Source organism: Trichosporon asahii, assembly GCF_000293215.1.
Source record: "Trichosporon asahii var. asahii CBS 2479 unplaced genomic scaffold scaffold00002, whole genome shotgun sequence".
NCBI classification, from domain to species: Eukaryota; Fungi; Basidiomycota; class Tremellomycetes; order Trichosporonales; family Trichosporonaceae; genus Trichosporon; species Trichosporon asahii.
In genome coordinates, this window is record NW_014040922.1 from 913,173 (window position 1) to 932,059 (window position 18,887).

At 60.5% G+C, this 18,887-nt stretch overlaps 9 protein-coding genes across 9 annotated transcripts; 4 read left to right on the forward strand and 5 right to left on the reverse strand.

Annotated features, from left to right (window-relative positions):
* Positions 1-631: 631 nt before the first annotated feature.
* Positions 632-2,280, reverse strand: A1Q1_00298 (aspartate aminotransferase, precursor; the record flags this gene model as incomplete). Its single annotated transcript, XM_014328996.1, has 5 exons — positions 632-950; positions 1,005-1,591; positions 1,707-1,880; positions 1,983-2,067; positions 2,195-2,280. The coding sequence occupies 5 exons, from the start codon at positions 2,278-2,280 to the stop codon at positions 632-634; spliced, it is 1,251 nt and encodes a 416-aa protein (XP_014184471.1).
* Positions 2,281-3,807: 1,527 nt separating this feature from the next.
* A1Q1_00299 (cytoplasm protein) lies at positions 3,808-4,674 on the forward strand (the record flags this gene model as incomplete). Its single annotated transcript, XM_014328997.1, has 3 exons — positions 3,808-3,982; positions 4,059-4,324; positions 4,426-4,674. 3 exons carry the CDS (start codon positions 3,808-3,810, stop codon positions 4,672-4,674), a joined length of 690 nt encoding a protein of 229 aa, XP_014184472.1.
* A 1,111-nt stretch (positions 4,675-5,785) lies between these two features.
* A1Q1_00300 (uncharacterized protein) lies at positions 5,786-6,604 on the forward strand (the record flags this gene model as incomplete). Its single annotated transcript, XM_014328998.1, has 2 exons — positions 5,786-5,863; positions 6,044-6,604. 2 exons carry the CDS (start codon positions 5,786-5,788, stop codon positions 6,602-6,604), a joined length of 639 nt encoding a protein of 212 aa, XP_014184473.1.
* A 542-nt stretch (positions 6,605-7,146) lies between these two features.
* A1Q1_00301 (glutamate-5-semialdehyde dehydrogenase) lies at positions 7,147-8,490 on the reverse strand (the record flags this gene model as incomplete). The annotated part of the gene is made up of 1 exon (XM_014328999.1): positions 7,147-8,490. One exon carries the CDS (start codon positions 8,488-8,490, stop codon positions 7,147-7,149), a length of 1,344 nt encoding a protein of 447 aa, XP_014184474.1.
* Positions 8,491-8,899: 409 nt separating this feature from the next.
* Positions 8,900-10,478, forward strand: A1Q1_00302 (uncharacterized protein; the record flags this gene model as incomplete). The annotated part of the gene is made up of 5 exons (XM_014329000.1): positions 8,900-8,932; positions 8,978-9,457; positions 9,587-9,932; positions 10,045-10,065; positions 10,111-10,478. The coding sequence occupies 5 exons, from the start codon at positions 8,900-8,902 to the stop codon at positions 10,476-10,478; spliced, it is 1,248 nt and encodes a 415-aa protein (XP_014184475.1).
* A 277-nt stretch (positions 10,479-10,755) lies between these two features.
* On the reverse strand, positions 10,756-12,455 carry A1Q1_00303 (uncharacterized protein; the record flags this gene model as incomplete). Its single annotated transcript, XM_014329001.1, has 2 exons — positions 10,756-12,012; positions 12,075-12,455. The coding sequence occupies 2 exons, from the start codon at positions 12,453-12,455 to the stop codon at positions 10,756-10,758; spliced, it is 1,638 nt and encodes a 545-aa protein (XP_014184476.1).
* Positions 12,456-12,961: 506 nt separating this feature from the next.
* Positions 12,962-13,394, reverse strand: A1Q1_00304 (uncharacterized protein; the record flags this gene model as incomplete). The annotated part of the gene is made up of 2 exons (XM_014329002.1): positions 12,962-13,119; positions 13,169-13,394. 2 exons carry the CDS (start codon positions 13,392-13,394, stop codon positions 12,962-12,964), a joined length of 384 nt encoding a protein of 127 aa, XP_014184477.1.
* Positions 13,395-13,836: 442 nt separating this feature from the next.
* On the reverse strand, positions 13,837-14,757 carry A1Q1_00305 (uncharacterized protein; the record flags this gene model as incomplete). Its single annotated transcript, XM_014329003.1, has 1 exon — positions 13,837-14,757. The coding sequence occupies one exon, from the start codon at positions 14,755-14,757 to the stop codon at positions 13,837-13,839; it is 921 nt and encodes a 306-aa protein (XP_014184478.1).
* A 1,522-nt stretch (positions 14,758-16,279) lies between these two features.
* A1Q1_00306 (uncharacterized protein) lies at positions 16,280-18,832 on the forward strand (the record flags this gene model as incomplete). Its single annotated transcript, XM_014329004.1, has 2 exons — positions 16,280-18,039; positions 18,187-18,832. 2 exons carry the CDS (start codon positions 16,280-16,282, stop codon positions 18,830-18,832), a joined length of 2,406 nt encoding a protein of 801 aa, XP_014184479.1.
* Positions 18,833-18,887: the final 55 nt, after the last annotated feature.

Here is an 18,887-nt window from a genome sequence, read left to right on the forward strand (position 1 = left end):
TGTCCAAGAATCCACCCCCTTCACGCCGCCCACCATCTCCTCCAGAGCTCCGCACGCACCTTCGGGTCGTTGAGGAACAGGACCGCGTTCCGGATGAGCTCGCCTCGCGATGAGTCGGCCATTGTTGCGGATGAAGGGGAAAGATGGGTGTTGATACAAAAGTGTGCAGGTGGAAGTTGTGGAGAAGATGAGAACACGGATGCGGCCAGAGGAGCCAGAGGAAGATCAGCTGGGCACATCCCCGGTGATGGGCTCGTGGCTCGGCGTTAGAGTTGCCGGCCCATGCTCACGCAGGCTCGCTGAGCCAGCGACAGCTCGCTGTATGGTGGAGCGGGAGCAAATTGGTCCAAGGAGGGCACGGTTCGGCAACCGCCGCCTGGTGTATTTTGGCGGCCGCCATGATGGCCGAACATGTGCGGTATACGGCCAGCTCCGTCTGCAGTGCGTGCTTCTGACGGCCGAAGGTATGCGGGCTCGCTCTGCTCCGTTGCACACCCACTTCGCACTCCCAGTGGCAGCTGAATCAATGCATAACTCAGCATATGTCTATGAGTCCCAAGGTTCGAAAGAAGAGCTTTCTATTAATGCCTGTCTGTCGCTTTTGAGTATGTAGTATGTCTATAAAAGCCATTTAGAGCTCGCCCTTGACGGCCTTGCTCATCGACTCGGCAAAGTACTCGACGTTCGAGTCGTTGAGGCCGGCCATCGAAATACGGCCGTCACGGGTGAGGTAGATGTGGGCCTTCTGGGCGAGGGCGTCGACCTGCTCGGGCGTCAGGCCGGTGAAGGAGAACATGCCGATCTGCGACTTGATGTGGCCCCACTCGCCGGGGGTGTTGAGCTCGACGAGCTTGTTGTAGAGCTTCTCACGCATGTCGATGATGCGGTCGGCCATGCCCTTGACCTCACCGAGCCACTCGGCCTTGAGCTCGGGGTTGGAGAGGATGGTGCTGACGAGGCGGGCACCGCTGTCTGTTAGCTCGTCCCAGCACGATGTAACTCACTGAACAGGGGGGTTCGAGTACATGGGGCGGATGAGAATCTTGAGCTGCGAGTCGACGCGAGCCTTCTCCTCAGGCGAGGCAGTGACGACCGAGACGGTACCGACACGCTCGCCGTAGAGGCCGAGGTTCTTGGCGAACGACTGGCAGAGGAGGATCTGGTGGCCCTGCTCGACAAAGTAGCGGGGAGCAAAGGCGTCGCGCTCGACGTCACCAGAGGCGAAGCCCTGGTAGGCCATGTCGAAGAAGGGGAAGTGCTTCTTCTCCTTGACGAGGTCGGAGAGCTCCTTCCACTGCTCCTGGGTAGGGTCAACACCGGTGGGGTTGTGGGCACAGGCGTGGAGGAGGATGATCGAGCCCTCGGGAGCGTTCTTCAGGTCCTCCTTGACGGCCTCAAAGTTGAGGCCGACAGTCTTGGGGTCGAAGTAGCGGTACTTCTCGAGCTTGAGGCCGGCGCGCTTGGCGATGGCACCGTGGTTGCCCCAGGTGGGGGTGGGGACGTAAATGGTCTTGTTGGGCCAGAACTCGTTCAGGAACTCCATACCAATGCGGAGGGCACCGGTGCCGGAGAGCGACTGGGAGACGGCGAGCTGGAAGACATCAGCGATATGAAACAGCTAACAAGCACGGGCCCCAAGCTTCAGAATTCTGCAGTGCAACTCGCGCGGCAGCCGCCGGAAGCTGCGGGCAATTCTAAACACTCACGCGGTTCTCCTTGATGGGAGCAGAGTTCTCGCCGTAGGCAAGCTCGGTAGCGAGCTTGTCGAACGAGGCGAGACCGGTGATGGGGAGGTACTCCTTGTCGGCCTTCTCCTTGAAGAGGATCTCCTCAGCCTTCTGGACCGAGGGGAGGACGTAGGGCTTGCCGTTGTTGTCACGCTGGGGTCAGCTACACGCTCTTGGACGGCTCGAGATTCGGCCTCAAGCTTCGAAGGCGTCCTTCGCCTCGCGCACGAGACCGCCGATATCACGGATACATACGTAAGCACCGACGCCGAGGTTGATCTTCTTGGGCGAGGTGTCGGCCTTGAAGTTCTCGGTGATGCCGAGAATGGCGTCGGGGGGTCTGAGTCGTCAGCTACTGCATGAGTGTGGTGGGCCGGCTGGGGGTCGAGCTGTCGGCTGGTTTGTTGTTACCGGACAGAACCGGAGGGTCTGAATTTTGCTCCGAGGTCTCGGTGACTGGTACTCACCCGGCGGGGACGTTGGCCCAGGCGCTGACGGCGCGGGAGAGGCGGGGGACGGCCTTGAGGCGGAGGGCGGAGCGGACGGAAAGCATGGCGAGCGTGCTGGGTGGGAGAAGGGGGAGTGGGGAGAAGAGGAAGAAGGCGGCGGTCGATAATTGATGATGACAGTTTTGTGGGCTCTGCCGACTTGAGTAGATGCTGGTCAGGGCCACCACGTCCGAAATTCGGGACTGTAGCAGCAGTGCAGCGTCGAGGTGTCAGTGCAGTGTCATGCGTCAGGGCAAACGCCTATGCAGCCTCGCAGCCTCTGTGCTCGGGCGGCGGCGGGGGGGGCTGCGAAGGTCCCTCATCGGTCTGGCATTCTGAATTTCTCTCTAGATTCCGAGTCGAGATTAGAGGAGCTAGGAGAATAAACTTTTTCATTAGAAAAACGCGCGCGCGGTGACCCTAGCCCGCAAAGTGTGCCGTCGTAGCCGCCGGCAAATAACGTCCCGACTCACCCAGGGCGATCACCCCCCCTCGGGCCATGGGCATCAGATGGGCAGGCTATCAAAGGCACTTGCCGCCATAAACGTCACGGGCAGTCACTCTGACTCGACCCGACATTCCTGCATCATCCGACACCTTGACTCCAGCACGACTAGATGGATAACACCTCGAGTTGTGTAGGGTCCCTCATTAGACTTGGGCATGGATGTGGTGTGTGCGGCAGCTTCTGATCTTCGCGGCAGTGGGCGCTCGACACTCGACGCCTGACGCGTCTGTGCTTGTGTGTTTCTGAAATTTGACCTTTTGAACCCCTCTTCCCTGGTATCGGCGCCCTCGGCTCAGCGCTTGGGCTCTAGCCGTAAGGTGCGTCCCCTGCCGGGCGTTGCCGCTATAGTGCTGCCGCGATGCCGCATGCCTGCATACCGTGCTGCGTATGGAGTGTGTGTGCTCGTGCTACCGACCCCACCCTGCACGTCCAACCTCGGCGCGTCACCCCCACTCTGCCAGCTTGACCTCTGTCACAAGCCTTAGTCTGATCAGATGTGTCCCGAATCGTTCCGATCCCCTGTCCTCGCTTGAGGTGGAGGTCACCTCGTTTGGCTCGTTTGGTGGAACACACGCCGCAACCGTGCACGAACACCGTGTTGGCCTGAGATAGCGAGCCGTGGCGTCATTCGCCATCTCCATAGCGGACATGTCGTCCATCCTTCAGGCACCCTCAAGCGAGATGCAGCTGCTAGCAAGTGCACAGAGAAAGACAATATTCGAGCCTGGAGGAATGGCCCTGCCGCTGAAATTTTAGATGGAGAGGAGCAACTGCCGCCGGCCTGGCCTCAGCTGCACTCGCTTGGGCGGCCGCACAAGCGCCCCGATTCGCCGCGGTCTGTGTCCAGATCTCCGCAGAGCTTCTCCTCCTGTCGTGGTTCCCATGCGATTCTCGCGTGCTTCTTCTGGAAGTGACCGTGGGAGACGGCGAGAGGGTCATCAACCGTGGGAGCCTTAACCCAAGCTACCGTGGGAAATCTTCCATCCCGGATCACGTGACGGTCAACAAAAAGTTGAGATGACGATGATCGAGACGGGTAGGTCGAGCTCTGGCAACGAAACGAAACGATAACAAACAAGCCACGATGAGCACGACACCGACACAAGACGAGCTGGCCGACTTTCTCCTGTCGTGCCGCTTCGACGAGGGCGAGGAGGTGCGCGCGTTCCTGAAGACGTACGGCGCCGAGGGGCTCAAGGCCGCCAAGGACGAGCGCGGAAACACGGCGCTGCACATGGCCTGTGGAAATGGACACCTGGGTAAGTCTTGATTTAGGCGCTTAACTCATCTGGCTCATCTCGTACTGATGTTACTCTCTGATCACGTGTATTTCAGGCGAGGTAGAGAGAGAGAGAGCTGTGGAGAGCCGTAGCGATGACAAGGTGGCAGAAGTTGACATCACAGACGTCCTCAACGCTCTCCTCGAGGTCGCCCCCGCCGAGCTCCTGCAGCAGACGAACGAGGCCGGCTCCCCGCCCGTGCACTGGGCCGTTATGAACAACCACGTCGCGTGCGTCCAGGCGCTGGTCGATGTGCCGGAGGAGCGTGGTGGAGGTCTGCCGCTGCTCAAGGTGAGTCCTGCCCCTGCCAAGCTCATGCCGGTAGGCTGAGCCCCGTCTTTCCTTCGCAAGGGGGTGGGAGTCAATGGAGACCGAAGCACCCAACTATGCATCATAGCTCGGTTAGCTGACATATTCCACAGCAGAAGAACGCGGCCGGGCGCGACGCATTCGACGAGGCCGTCTTCGCCGGCGAGGGCAAGGAGGAGGTCGCGGGCTGGATTGAGGGATACGTATGGAAGGCCGAGGGTGGCAAGGACGACGGCAAGGAGAGCACGGAGCAGACCGAGGAGGTCACACTCAAGATGGGCGACACCTCTGGCGAGGGAGCCGTCACGGAGGAGGTCGACCTGAGCGCGCACACCGAGGCGCTCAAGGTTGAGGACAAGTAGACTCTCCGACGTCATTGCGCCGGTCCTGCTTTCGCCTGTTCTCGCCGTTCGTGGTGCTCACGCGATGTCGCGGTAGCTTGACCGGCCAGCTCCGTCCCAGCGGCCCGAGCAACCAGAGTGGACGGCTGTGCGAGGACGCCGTAAATAGAAGAAAGCGACGACGTCGCATTCCCTACCACACACCCACACCCACCAAATATACACTCATAGAATCTCGTATTTATCTTCCCTTTACTTCCCGGCCTGTCATAGGGGGACTTGTATGCATAGAAAGGATTGCTTGGCGTAAACACAGGCAAAACACTGCCAAACACTGCTGGCACTGCATGACGCTGAGCTTAATGGTGTCGTACGCAAGGGCGGCAAGGGGCGAGCGGTGGCCAAGCTCATCCAAGGGATACCCAAGACTCACGCCTTCTAGCGCCAAGCACGGGCGTCTTGGGCGTCTTGGGTGCTTTGGAAGTTTAGACCGAGTTGTAATGAAAACGTGGGTGCTTAGATAGCGGAATCAATTGTAGGCTAATGGAAGGACTATGAGAAGAGCAAAGTGGTCTTGGTGGCTGTGCGGTGGGACGGTTAAGGGACCGAGGGACCAGGGGATCGGGCGAAGGGGCTCTAAGAGGCGTCCGGCCGGTGGAGAGAGCTGGGAGGGGAGCTGCAGAATTGCCTGAGAGACTGGGCTCTGTGAACGGCTCACCAGGCACCGCAGCAGCCCATCCCTCAGGCCTCGTGCCCGCGCTCCCCTTCTCCCTCCAGGGCTCACACCTCCTTTCGTGCTCTCTCCCACAGCAGAGTCAGACAGCGTGGTGCAGCGCACTCTTGCAACAAACTCAACATCACACCTCCCTCCTCCTCCTTCTGCCTGTGCGCTTTCTTACTTCAAACAACATCATATCATCTCTGCTATCTGGCCACCACCACTCTCTTTGATTTCTTTTTGCACCACCCCGATCCCCCGCCCCATCCTCGGACTACTCCTAGTTCGCTTTTTCCGCCGCCCCGTCCGCGCCGCCAGTGCCGCCAAGCGACTGCGACTGCGATCACACCACGTCCCTCGACCACTCTCCAACCTTAACACCTTTCCTCTTCCCTCGTCATCAAAACACACACCATGCGCGCCGCTCTCGTCGCTGCCGCCGTGCTCGCTGCCTCGGCCCACGCCCAGCGTCAGCACACCACTCAGGATGAGGTGAGTGGAGACTTTCTGGGCACATGTTGCCCGCTGCGCGGTCATTGCGCATCTGCCCGCCGATCGAGACTTCAAAACTGACAACACCAGCTTGGCAACTCGGTCGTCATTGCGACTACTACCGATGCCGACGGCGACCCCGCCACGACCACTCTGTGAGTTACACGCCTGTGGCTTCAGCTAACGATCAGCCGTACCGTCTACACCTACCCCGGCGCTGCCGGCGCGGACGAGGAGCTGACGACCGTCCCGACCGGGCGCCACACGACGACGCTATGGGACTTCAACGGCGACCCGGTCGTCACGACGTGGACGGGCACCCGTATCCCGACTCTGTCGACGCCAGCCGAGGAGGAGGCCCCGACGACAACGTCGACGAAGGAGGCCGTGGACGACGCCGGAGCCGGAGCGGGCGGCGCCCAGGGCGGCAACAAGGGCATCCAGGGCCCGCCGACGACGACCTACCCGCCCATGACGGCGACGACGTACGGATACAAGAACCAGGCCGGCGACTGGGTCACGACCGAGTGGACGCAGAGCTGGACCGCGCCCGCCGAGGCCACCGCCGAAGTGTCCCAGGGTACCATCCAGGGCATGCAGGAGTACAAGGACGCGCAGAAGAGCTTCACCGACAAGGCCGTCCAGCCCGGGTCGGCGAAGCAGGGCTCGTCCTCTGGCGCGGAGCGTGTTGCCCCCGGCGCCGCCGCCCTCCTCGCGGCCGTTGCGTTCTACGCCTTCTAAGCAACCCTCTACAGACGTCTAGACGTCGCGAGTCGACGTTCCGAACGTCGGTCCAGACTGCGCTTTCTCAGAAGGCGCAGTTCTGACCAGCGTAGTCGAGATCTTCGCCCCGCGTGCAGATCGGAACTGCGCCCTCTCCCTCCTCCCTCGCACCATCAATCCAGCCTTCTCGGCGTAATCACACATACCCCTTCCCCCATCCCCAATCCCCTCGGCAGTGCCGGATTAGACTAGACGGCACGTATACGGACTCTTGTCACGATCTTTGTAGTCGGTGCGTGTCGCATGACATGATGCACGATGTTTGTTAGTAAAGTCAGCCTGGGCGCGGAGTGAGAGGCGGGCGTTTGGGTGACGAGCGTCTTGGTGAGGGTACATGTGATGAGGCAATGTTAGTCCGGTTCCGATGAGACTCATCGAGTCAAGTTGAGTATGTGCCGCGACTGCGAGTGCGCGATCGCAGCGGACCGCGTCTCCTAGATGAATGCAGTTGCATGTGTACAAAAATGATATGATTACCTCTCTACGGGTTCTGCAGCAGCCTAGAACGGCAGCTCGCGGGGGAGGTCGGAGTGGTCATAGCTGCCTCCATTCTTCTCATGGTCTGCAATAGTGCTGCCATCACTCTTCTTCGACTTGAGGATGTACTTGTAGATAACGAGTCCGTCGAGACCGACGGGCCCGCGCGCGTGCGTCTTGCCCGTGCTGATGCCGACCTCGGTACCGAGGCCGTACCGGGTGCCGTCGGCGAAGCGCGTCGAGGCGTTCACGAAGCAGTTGGCGGAATCCAGCCCCTTGACCCACGCATTCATCGCCGCCTCGTCCTCGGTCACGATGCTGTCGGTGTGGTGGGAGGAGTGCTGGTTGATGTGCTGGATCGCCTCCTCGACGCTGCCGACCGTCTTGACGGCGAGGATCGGGCCGAGGAACTCGGTCCGGAAGTCCTCCTCCCTTGCCGGGGTCGCCTTGGCGGCCGCCTCGGTGTGCTGCAACGCCGCAAGCGTCTTGGCGTCGCAGCGCAGCTCGACGCCCGCCTCCACCAGCGCTGAGGCAACGGCAGGCCACACCGTGTCGACAACGGCAGAGTGCACCAGCATCGTCTCGGCGCTGTTGCACGCAGCCTGGTAGTCCGTCTTGGACTCCACAGACACCCTAACGGCCTTCTTCTCATCAGCCGAAGCGTCCAGGTACACGGCACAGATGCCGTCCGCGTGGCCCATGACGGCGATGCGGGTGTTGTTCTGGATACTCGTGACGAGGGCGTTACCGCCGCGCGGCATCACGAGGTCAATGTATCGGTCCTGGGCGAGGAGGGCGCTGATCTCCTCGCGCGAAGTGACGGTCTGGACAAACGTCTCGGGCAGCTTGGTCTTGGCGAGCGCCTCGGCGATCAAGCGGCTGAGCACGGCCGTCGTGTTCGCACTCTCCTTGCCGCCCTTCAGGATCGCGGCGTTGCCCGACTTGATGGCGAGCGCGGCAATGTTGACAACAACCTCGGGACGCGCCTCGAAGATAACGAGGAGCACGCCCACGGGGCAAGTGACGCGGTACAGGTCCAGGTCGGGGCCGAGGCGCTTCGCAAACGTGCAGATCCCCGTCGGCGCAGGAAGAGCCTGCACGTCCGTGATGCCCGCCAGCATCGCGTCGTACTTCCCCGGCCGGCTCAGGTCGAGGCGAGACAGAAGCGAGGAGGACAGCTTGCCCTGCTCGACCAGGGGCTGCGCGGCCTCCATGTCCTTCTTGTTCGCGGCGAGGACCTCCTCGCGGGCCGAGGCGAGCGAGGAACGGATAGAGTCCAGGGCGACGTTACGCTCCGACGGGTCGATGAGCTGCGACGCCTCGAAGGCGCGCCGGGCGGCGATGGCGACTTGCTCTGCTGAGGCCATCTTTGGTGCTTTTGGTGTGTGTTGAGTTTCAGAGGAGGAAGAGGAAGGCAAGACCGTGCTGAGCGATCAGAGACCGGCGGATGCGGAGGAGGGAGATTCCGACTCGAGGGAAGGTGGAGGTAGCATCCGTGGGAGACTTACCCCGGCCGCCTTTGTGTCCCTCCAGGAACGATGATGAAGGGTGACCGACGCTAGCATGTTTGAGTGAAGCGATAGGGCGCATGCACCAAGTGGGACCAGGAGAAACGGCTTCTACGAACATCGACTCTTTGGAAACGCACACTGCGCAACACTGCACGCACCTCTCTCACACTCCTCTGAACTGGCAACTGCGTGTCATGCCCGTCTGAGCTAACATGAGCATCGACACCTCGGGGAGCGCCGCATCCTATGTCGGCGTCGCCATCGCATGTGCCGGCAATATCCTCATTTCGCTGGCCTTGTGAGTTATTCTTGTATTGTTAAACTGACAACCAGGACACTGCAGAAACTCGCACATCAACGGCAAGATTCCTCCCGCCCCTCCACTCCAGGCAGGAAGAGCAGCACTCCTAGCCCCGCCCCGCTTGCCCCCGTCACACCTCTCGCGTCTCCACTAGCCCATCGCGGCCGGTCGGACTCACAGCCGTTCGAGACATACGAGGTTGAGCTGGCTGAGCCAACCACCGACGACGATGAGCCACACAGCCCCCGCGGCGTCGATGGTGAAGGAGACTATCTCCGGAGCAAGCTGTGGTGGGCCGGGCTTGGGCTCATGGGACTCGGCGAGACGGGCAACTTCCTCTCCTATGGGTTTGCGCCAGCTAGTGTCGTCGCGCCCCTCGGGACTGTAGCGCTTATTGCGAATTGCTTCTTTGCCCCGCTCATTCTGAGAGAAAGCTTCACGAGGCGCAATGTGCTCGGCATGACGCTCGCTATCGTGGGTGCTGTCACTGTTGTTTGGTCCGCCACCGACTCAAAGCCGAGGGTGAGTCTGCCGCGGGTTTCTCACACTACGCACGCGGGCCTGTGTCCGTGGGACCAGGTCATGCGGACGTGTGCTGTATGCTTCGGAGTGCAGCAGCTGTTTTTCCCAGCACATGATAGCTAACAGCAGATGTCGCCCGACGAGCTGCTCGCGGCCGTGCTTGCGCCCGCCTTCCTGATCTACACAGGGCTGAACATTCTTCTCCTCGTGCCCCTCACTATCCTCAGTGGGACGCAGTATGGCGCACGCTGGATCGGGATCGACGTCGGTACTTGCGCCCTCTACGGCGGGTACACCGTCATGGCCACGAAGGCGTTAAGCTCATTGCTTTCTGCCGTCTTCCTCAAGGCATTCGCGTACCCGATCGCTTGGGTTGCCGTCGTCGTGCTTGTCGTCACGAGCGTGCTGCAGATCAAGTACCTGAATCGTGCGCTCATGCGCTTCGAGTCAAAGGTGACTAAGAAGAACGCGAATTGTGAGCTGACAGACAGGAAGTCATTCCCACGCAGTTCGTGTTCTTCTCCATGTCCGCCATTATCGGCAGCGCGGTGCTGTACCAGGAGTTTCGGGGGCTGAGCTTCTCTCAGTTTGTCAACTTTGCCTTTGGCGTGAGTCTGCAGCTAAGCTAGTGGGGCACTTTAGCTAACGACCAGATCGCTACAACCTTTCTTGGCGTGTACTTCCTCACGAACCCGGTCGACCCCGTCTCGGCATCGAGTACGCCCTGCCATACGCCAGGCCTGCAGAGTGTGGACGAGGAGACGCCCTTGTTGTTCGATGGAGCGTCGAGTATCGCGCGCCGCTCATCGCTGCGGCCACCAATACCAGTTGCCGCGCCACCACGTGCGCTAGCGCACAAGCCGAGCGCTGGCAGCCTGACCCGCCTCCCCACCAGCCAGGGCGGGCTTCTCCTCATCTCCTCAGCGCCAAGTACGCCAGTCATGCTCCCGCGCAATGGACGAGGGCGGAGCGACTCGGTCGTGGGCGGCGAATCTCCTCTGTTGTCCCCTGTATCATCTAGACGCATTTAATGACTCACCACATCATGCATACATTAGCGACTTGCGGGATGTTGCAGAACAGAATGAATGGAAACTTCGTGCATCGGTACGCGTCCGAAATGTTACAAAGATGAAGCCGTGCGGCTTTGTCTACTCAGGAACCCTCTTCTGCCCACCAAACTTCAGAGCCACGCTGGCCCTCAAAACATCACAGCCTCTCTGGCCACCAAACTCTCCGTCTGCTTCTCTCACACCGGAAACACCTCGCACCCTCCTCGCACTCCCCATTCACACCACCTACACCAGGTTGAGCTTCTCGTTCTTCTCCATGTCCGAGGAGTCCTCGTAGTTCATGGGGATAGCGGGCGTGTCCTCCAGCACGTCATGAACAGGGTGGTCGATGAGCGTCTGGCGGGCGGGGAAGAGCTTGTTGAGGATGTAGTACACGTTGAGGGCGATGAAGTGCGCCACAATGTTGCTGACCATGTAGACATACTTGATGTTGCCAATCTTGATGTTGGGGTTGATGGCATTGACCATGCCGGGCATGTTGGGCGCGACGGCGCAAATGACAGCGACGTAGGCGCGCCAGTTCCAGCCCTTGGTGTAGTAGTAGATGCCGTGAGGCACATAGAGCTCGTAGACGTTGTAGCGCCCGTGCTTGATGACGAAAAAGTCAAAGAACATGAGACTGGCAATGGGTGCAAGAATGACCGAGTACGAGCTCATGAAAGTGAGGAAGTTGGCGGCAGACTGGAGGACCTTCCAGGGCGCAAAGCCCCAGACGCCGACAATGGCGACGAAGAGCTGTCCGCGGCGAATGTTCATCCAACGGGGGAACAGGGCCGCGAGGTCGTTCGCGGCACTGATACTGTTTGCGCTCACGTTTGTCGTGACGTTTGCGAGCGCCCAGGCCAGCGAGGCAAGGAACATGGCCGCCCTGCCGCCCGGAGACGTGCCCCACTTGCTCACGATCAGGTAGGGCTGGTACAGCACGTCGCCGTACACGGGCAGAAGGCAGGCGGCGGTGATGGCGGCCACGATGGACACGAGCGTGTTGATGACGGGGAACGCGAAGAGCTGCAGCCACGAGCTCTTCGGGTTGCGGCAGTATCGGCTGAAGTCGGCGACGTTGACGCCCATCGTCGCCCAGGTGCCTTGCACACTGGTGACAGAGTACATGAACGCGATGAAGCGCGGCACGCCGGCGGAGACACGGTTCTGGGGCGTGCTCAGCGCATACGCAATGCCCGGGCCGTCACGGCACTTGACGAGGGCCCAGATCATGGTTCCGAGCGCAACGACGGGGACGAGGCATGCCTTGGTGTAGAACACGGGCTGCAGCTTGGAGGGGTGCACGAGCAGGAAGGGGAACTGGATGACCCAGATCAGGAAGAAGGACAGGAAGTCCTTCGTCGTCGCGCCCTGTGAGGCGGGGATCTGGTTCGGCAGGCGCGCGTACGAAGGCCAAATCGCCTCAATTGCGTAGCTCACGTACTGGCCCGCAGCGAAGGTGTTGATCGACAGCCAGAAGCAGCCCATGATGCAGCGTGACTGGAGGGGTCAGCTTATCGTACCCACAAAGGTGGCGTTTTCCCACGCCACGGTCTACTCACGATAACAACGAAGCGGCTTCCGTAGTATCCGTACACCGCGCGGGAGGAGACCGCAAATGGAACGTGCAGAGTGCCTCCGACAACACCGTTGCACGCAATTACGATGGCGGACAGGAAGGAGCCGGCAAGAACAGCGAGACACGACTCCCACCACGTCAGACCCATGCCGACGAAGGCGGCCGTCGTCGCCCATCCACCGGGCTGGAAAAGGTCGCACACCCAGTACGAGAAAAAGGTCCATCCAGTCCAGGTCCTGTACTCGATCGGCGTCGGGTCCATGTCCTTATTGCTCCAGACGCCCTCGGGGGCGATACAAGAGTCCTCCTTTGGCAGGAGCCAGTAGGACTTCGACAGGTACTGCTTCATGTTGGTCTTGCGCATGGTGGCTGCTGAGCTGTGAGCTCTGTCGGGGCGCTGGCGCTGCTCGGTAAAAGAGCCGTGATGGCGAGCGTTAAGGTGTGCAATGAGCCAGGGCAACTGCCAATGTCGAGCGGGGTTGGGTAGAGCTCTCAGAGGGGCCGAAAGTCGAGTCTGAGACGCTTGAAGTGACTGCGAAGCAGTGTTGCCCCGCCAAAGTCAGTGAGGTGAGAGATTCTCTCAGATGAGTGAGAGAAAGAGAGGGGGGCACGACGATCAACATTATCAGCCCAAACTTTAGCCTAGCTCGCATCAGCGCGCGATCACTGCCCAATCGCTCCATGCCCAAAGGGAGCCAGGAGACGCAGAGGCCGGGGCCTGCCCAGAGTCCCCGCCAGCTGTTGCTGCCCGGGGACCCATGCCTCGGTGAGTGTGTGTCGCACGACACCCCCGTCAGCTCTGCAGGTGGTCTGCGGCGTACAGCAGACCTGCAGCAGCGACGCGGGGAAATTTCTCAGTCCCACTCAAGCTTAGCGCGCCGCTGCTTCCTGAAGAGGAGCATGAACAAGGTTGAGATCCTGCCAGAGCCCGTGTACCATGCGGTACCCCGAGTGGGGCAACATTTTGATCGCCGGAGCCACACCACTGTACGCACCCGTACGGTGACAGGTGTTCGTGGTGCTCCAGACTTTAAGACGCCGAGTTCACCGGTGCCTTGAAGTTTTCCTGGATCTCACCTGACACTGTGCCATTTCCGCTCACCAACACGGGGCGGGACACGCGCAGACCCGGCGTATGACGGGCACCGAGGCTGTCGGTTGAGAGTTTTGCGCAAATTAGAGAGCACAGAGAGACAGGAGAGGAAGACTTTGTGAGGGATAATCTTCGGAGTTTGAAGGGAGAATGGGCAACTGACGATGATCCGTCCTTGCGCGAAGCCATGTCTCGGAAGGGCTTGGACATGAGCGCTGACGAGGGCGTGGTTGGTACATTGCACGCGAGCGATGGAATAATCCGTCTTTAATCAGACGAGGTGGAGGGAGACGTGAAGTGCGAGTTTACGCGGCATTGAAATTTGTTCAGACGGCTATCGTACGGCGTGTCGATCACCAGGCTGCCAATGTTCCCGCAAGCATCGTGCGACTTCCTGGTACCGCATACCTCAGCACCTCCACATGCCGGAATCATGAATACATGTCTTGCTTTTCGCTACAAAGATATCTCGTTAGAGCCGGTAGTTGTGGAGTGGTCACGTGAACCCATCGGGCTCGAAAGCCCGAAACTCCTCTCAGAATAACACTATGCATCAGTCACAAATAGCGTAGCTCGGTCGGTCGGGTCGATGGCCCCACGACAGCGCGTGGGAGGACTTGGGCGGGTCTGTTAGTGGCTCTCCGCATCCACTTTACGCCGGGAAGTCCTTGTCGCGGCCCCAGTGACCGGTCTTCTCAACACGGGCGACAGCAGCCTTGAGATCCTCCATGTACATGTTGTGCCTGCGCTGGCGAATGCTGTCGGGGAAGTAGGGGTAGATGAAGGAGAGGCTATTGATGGCGGCCTGGTATTGGATCCAGTCGAGGGTGGACGGGTGCAGGTCGTACTCCCGCTGGAGACGGGGAGGCAGGAGCTGCTTGGTCACGATGCGGGAGAGAGGGATGATGGCCTGCATGTTCCAAGGCAGATTCTTGGGCCAGAGGAGATCGCGCGACAGGCGCTTCGCCTCGGGCGTGACCTCGAGCGTTGCGATCATGTGGTCCCAGTAGACCCAGAAGTCGTCGAGCGTCTTGGGCCACATCTCGGGTGGCATCCGCAGCGAGGTGCCGAACACGGCGCTCTGGCGGTACATAGCCTCCATGCGCTCCTGGGAAATCTTGCCGAAGAGGCGCTCGTGCACGAGCACGAGGGACACGAAGAGTGTGGCTGCGGTCCAAAGGTGTAGTTCGGGGTCGTTGGCGTCGTAGCGCTCTCCGTTCACCTCGCCGTTCACCTGAGCATGGTACTTGTGGATCACGCTGAAGATGGCCTTCTTCTCCCGCTCGGTGCCGAACACGGACGCGTTCAGGAACCGCGCAGTGTTCCGGAGTCGCTCCGGAATACGGGACGCGAACGTGCTGTGTCCCGCAGTGCCGCGCGCAATGCCGGGGTGCGCGAACTGGCACAGGATAGCAAACTGTCCTCCGAGGAGGTAGATGTCCTCAACGATCATCTCGCGGAGGATAGCCGGGTCCTCGATCGTGTCGTGGATGTGGACGTCGAGGCGGCGGCGGAGGCCAGCACCGTCCGTGGTGGGAACTTCCGTCGCGGTCGTGGTAGCAACAGCAGCCATTGTGGTTGTGGTCGGAATGTCTCTGGGGCTCGGAAGCTCGGGAGTAGACTGTCTGGTTATATGCGTGCCAAATTCCTGTGGGCCCCGGGAAAGGAAGCGTGGGCCCCCCCAGGTCACAAGGACGTGCGGTGTTGCAATCGGTCGAGGAACGCTGAGGCAGTAGCCGCGGAACGCTCCTAACGGTGGCTTCAGCAGGCTAGTTTCGCTAGCGTCTTCCTAGTCCGTGGTCATCGCACGACGACGCGGTGATCGTTGACCTCGTTAGCGGTCGTAACTAAGTCGTCCGGGCGCCGAGAGGTATCAACGGATCGACGCGTGAAGGCCCCGTGACCAGCGCGGCGCGACTGTCGTGAGTGCTTCTGTCGTTAGGTGCTTGGCAGATGGTGAGGATCGAACCATCTTTGCGACATCAACCGACTCATCTCGGCGTTGGGTGGCGAACGATTACGTAAATACCGGCTGTTAGGCACTGGAACACGGCGTGATAGCGAGCATGAGTCTTGCGCCCGGCCAAAGGGCATGTTGGATCTGCTGACCACGGTGATCGCTAGTGAAGCCGTCTGGTGCCCGCCTAGCTCGGAGTAGTGTCGTTCCGCGAGGGTTGGGTTGCAGAGGCGCGGTGCGCGTGCGGAATCGGCAGTGCGGGATGCGTAGCCTACCTCTCACTTAGTGACTGCCCTCTGATCAAGGCGCTATGACAGCTTCTGCCCGCATAGGAGAGGGGGACTTTCGGGAAACTCCTGAACCTCCAGAAGCTACCTGTTCGCTTCGGAAGCTAGTGACCGCACACATGGCGAGACGGGGGCCGAACGGGCCGGACGAGGATCCTGTCTCGGATTGATTCTCGCTGCGGCCATATCCATGAGAATCACGAGGGCGTGGCATGTGGCATGCGAGGTGCTCCATGACGAGTTAAGTTCGTGGAGAAGAGATGCAGAGAACAAAGAGACGTCATGTTGGACAATGATGACGGCGATGGTTTTGTTGTCCGAGAGCGTTGGGGCTGCGAGGGAATCTACCTTCTCTCATGCGCTTCGGCGTGCCACACACGGAATTCCAACCTGGGTGCTCAGCATGACGAAAGGTAGTGTTTGCAGAAACTCTGAGAAGGTCTCCCTCATAAAGACTCCTCGAATACGAACCAGTCGCTTCGACGATGAGCGACCAGCACAGATTTACGGATGATAGGACAGCAGTCGCGGACACACTCGCACCACCCTCCGCCGTGGCCGATGGCCGTCGAACCCCAGCGGATCAGCTCACCCCAGTTCATCAGCTCACCTCAGCTCCCCAAATGCCCGGACAATGGCGTTCACGCACTCTCGCACCGCGAAAGTAGCTGACATCCCCACCTCCCAGCCTCACAGCGAGGCATGGCGGGGCAACTGATGGACAAGCCTGTGTGTGTGCGTTCCCACCATCGGCACACTCGAGGGAGGTACAAAACGACGTCGCAGCGTCGTCATGTCGATTCCCAATCAATCTTCACACTCCCAACTTATCTTCATCAGCAGCAAGTACGATGACTGTCGCCTGGAAGTTGGCGATGGGCAAGTCTGACAAGGACAAGCCGAAGGAGGTGCCGGCCAAGCCCATCAAGAAGAGCAAGACCATCAACAAGGTGGCCCGTAACGGCACCGCGACCGCCAAGGAGGTGGCCAATGACAACGGCAACTCGACAGCTAACAATTCCACGAACGGTAAGGAGCAACCTACCTCCAAGGTCAAGACCACCGACGGCAACGCCGCCCCCGGGCCCACGCCTATCAATGCGAATTCCCCCAAGGTCGAGCCGCCCAAGATTGCTCCGCTCCAGAAGGTCTGTATGGTCGACGCGCCCGGCGAGGCGGTCGCGGTCATCACCACCAAGCAGGAGCCTACCACTGAGGCGTCAAAGGACGACACTGCCAGCTATAACGCCAGTACCGTCAACGACGGTCCTTCTCTCCCCAATGCCAATCAGGCTCTAAAGAATGTCGCATCAAAAGGCTCGACTTCATTCTCCAAGCGCGGTCACTTCATGAGGCGCCTCTCCCGCAGTGTCGGCAGGAACGTCTCGGTGAACAAGGGCAACACAAACAATGGGAACATCTCTGGTGCCCACCTCATCGAGCCCCTTACTGAAGACCGGGCCAACAACGAGCACGTCAAGACGATCTCGGACACTACGGCGGACCCTGGCACCGATGGCGCTAAGAATACTGCTCCCACGAGTGAGCCTCAGCCTGAGACCGTCGCCAAGGCTGTCCTCCTGCTCGGGGCGCCTTCTTCTAACGGTGACGCCGAGCCCGCGACCAAGCCCACCAACGCGGAGGTCGGCTCCTCCAGGGACATCATGCGGGGGAGTGCGGAGGCTTGTCCCTCCAACACCACGACCACGCCGACCCAGCCCATCCGTTCTCTCGCAACGACCCGCGACATCCTTCTTGCCGCCTCTCTCAGCAGGCAGGGCAGCATCCTGCCCATTACCAACTATCCCAAGCTGTCGATGTCCATCCCGCTGACCGAGGAGAAGCTCAAGCTCGATGAGCGCTCCCATGTGAAGCGTCTGTTCCGTGCAGTCGGAAACGAGGACGTCACCACCATCGTCTCGCTGCTCGCTTCGGGGCTTGTGTCGCCTGACGTCGTGTCGACTGGAGGTATCACTCCTCTCGTCTACGCGGCGGCGCGCGGTCTGTTCGACTCGACCGAGGCGCTTATCATGCACAGCGCCGACCTCAATCGCATGAGCGAAGCTTCCTTCGCGGCCTTCAAGCCCACCCAAGTTGCCTCCGCTAGCAAGCTGGAGGACGGCATGCAGCACTCTGAGCCCAGGACTGCGCTCATGGCAGCCGCCGAGCATGGTCGCCTCCGGGTCGCCGAGCTGCTCCTCCTGGCGGGTGCCGACGATGGCATCATCGCCCCGGACGGACAGATCGCTCTGCGCCTCGCCGTTCTCAACGGACACCACGAGATTGCTGAGATGTTGCCGGAGCGGAACGACGGTGCCGCCGAGCGCATCGCGTACAAGCTCGCCCCCGCGCGCTCGCATATGCGCAACGCTGTGCTGTGCATCCAGATTGTCTGGTTCATTACGGTCTTCATCAGTGCCTGGGTCTGGGGTCTGATGCTCAAGGCGTGTAAGCTCGAGGAGAGCTGGGCCCGCTTCTGCGCCAGTGTCAAGGCGGATCTGATCCTCATCCAGGACGGCTGGAAGTGGACCAAGGACAAGTTCATGGCCGGTATGGAGTGGTTCCTCGCGTACTGGCCCCTCCTCATTGCGTATGGCGAGGACGTCGTCTAGTATGCGACGTCTGAGCCCGTTTATGCCGTCTTCTACCTTGTCTACTATGTGCTCGAGCACATTGTTGATGGTGCGCCTGTCGCCGCCAACTGGATCTGGCACCAGGCCAAGGACATGCCCGGCAAGATGAAGCTGTTCTGTCACAGCGTTCCAGGCGTCTCTCGTCGCTGCCTCCACGCCGCCGAGGAGATTGCGTCCGAGGCGATCGAGTGGTTCTCCGCCGGTCTCGACTCGCTCGGTCCTCGCTACGACCACGCCAAGACTGTCGTCTCTGCCCAGTCCCAGAAGGTCCTGTACAACCTGCAGCTTGTGGGGCGCCAGCTCAAGCCCGTCATCGACGACACGGTTGTCCGGTTCAAGGCTCTCCCCTCCGCCATCCAGCTGTACGCGGTTTGGACCTTCTACACCCTGTGTCACGGCAGTATCGCCCTCGTCGGAGCTCTGCTTCAGTCCATCTCCCTCGCTCACTCGACCTCCCTCGCCATCATTACCTGGTTCAAGGATGTCACGGCCGAGGACCTGCGCAACGGCCTGGTCCAGCTTGGGAACGCGCTCGTCGACCTCTTCATCATCCTCCACGTCCAGCTGATCAGGCTCGTGCACACTTGCAGCATCGTTGTCTTCCGTACCATGAACTGGACGGGAGCGGCGGTCTACTGGGCCGGGTACGCTGTTCTGGAGCTCGTTGGGTTCATTCCTATGTGCATCCTGAAGGCGTTGTGGGCCGTCCTGCGTGCGGTGCTCTTCGCGGTCCACGAGGGCAGAGTCTGGTTCAACCCTCGTGCTGCTTAATCTCGCTCTTCTCCCCACTGTACTGCAACGACACACCACTGTGACATTGCTCTCC